General features: G+C 22.7%; 1 protein-coding gene across 1 annotated transcript, besides 1 other annotated feature; it reads right to left on the bottom strand.

The window, feature by feature from the left end:
* Window positions 1–15: 15 nt before the first annotated feature.
* On the bottom strand, window positions 16–576 carry EHI_180550 (uncharacterized protein; the record flags this gene model as incomplete). The annotated part of the gene is made up of 1 exon (XM_001914460.1): window positions 16–576. One exon carries the CDS (start codon window positions 574–576, stop codon window positions 16–18), a length of 561 nt encoding a protein of 186 aa, XP_001914495.1.
* A 555-nt stretch (window positions 577–1,131) lies between these two features.
* Window positions 1,132–1,332: part of a repeat region that runs on past the window's edge.

Below are 1,332 nucleotides of genomic sequence, written 5' to 3'. Positions count from 1 at the left end.
TTTTTTATTAATTCTTTATTCTTCAAAGCAATATTCTGGTATTCTTGCATTCTTCTTGAGTAATTCTTCACATCCACATCCATAAAAACATCCTTTTCCAAATGATGTAATTGTTGATGGTATTTTAATTGTTCTTATTGTTGAACATTCATAAAAACAACAATTTCCTATTTTACTAACACTTGTTGGTATTTCAATACTTCTTAATGAATAACATCTATTAAAACATCCTTTTCCTATTTCATTTACACTTGTTGGTATTTCAATTGATTCTAGTGATGTACAATATTTAAAACAATAGTCTCCTATTTTACTAACACTAGTTGGTATATTAACTGATGTTAGTGATTTACATTCACAAAAACATCCATTTCCTATTTCACTAACACTTGTTGGAATAAATATTATACTTAATCTTGTACATTCTTTAAAACATTCATTTCCTATCATTTCAATATGTGTTGGTATATTGATTTCCTGTAAATCATTACTTCCACTAAAACATCCGTCTGATATTCCATAGTATCTTTCTGGTATGTTTCTTCCATATTTCTCTCGATCTTCAATTCCAAACATATTTTTATTTTCTAGTTACTCATTCTTTATATTTTGTGGAATGATGAATTATTATTTCTATTTTATTCCAATGATGAATTATTATTTCTATTTTATCGTTACATAAATGAAAAAAATATTATCATCATTCTTAATGTCATGTTATTTATATTTATTTTTTATCTAAAATTATGTTTGTTTTCTTTTCTTTCATTTTTAGTTTCGTTAATATTATTGTGTCGTTATTTTTATTTTATTATATAAACATAAATGTTGTTTCATTGGTATTTATATTTTTCTTGTCATCATTTTCTTTTTATTTCTCTTTTTGTCTTTTGTGTTTATTACCCCCATTTTATTTTCTTATTCTATTCTATTTCTTTTTATTTTTATTATCCTTCTTTTATTTTCTTTTTTGTTGTTTATTTCTTTATTCTTTATAACTTCTTTCCTATCTTCAATTTTTATATTTAAATTTAAATACTTTTCAAAAATGTTTTATTTCTTCACTGTTATGCCTCTTCTTATTATCTTTCATTCTTATCATTTTTCTTTTAATTTTAAATACAATAGAGTAAAACTAGTTAATTAAGTATTATTACAACTTGTTTCTATTATTCTTTGTTTCAATGACACTAATCACATCCATTCACTTCCCACTATAAAATTCTTTCCTTTTACTCATCATATCCTTTATGTTTTCTAGAAGTATTAGTAAAACACCTCTTTATTTTATTTATTCCTATCAATATCTTCTTAATCATTTTTACTTCTTCT

Source organism: Entamoeba histolytica, genomic scaffold (assembly GCF_000208925.1).
Source record: "Entamoeba histolytica HM-1:IMSS scf_1104750519031 genomic scaffold, whole genome shotgun sequence".
Taxonomy (NCBI): domain Eukaryota; phylum Evosea; order Mastigamoebida; family Endamoebidae; genus Entamoeba; species Entamoeba histolytica.
The sequence above is the reverse complement of the archived record's forward strand: the minus strand, read 5'-3'. Positions and strand labels throughout refer to the sequence as shown.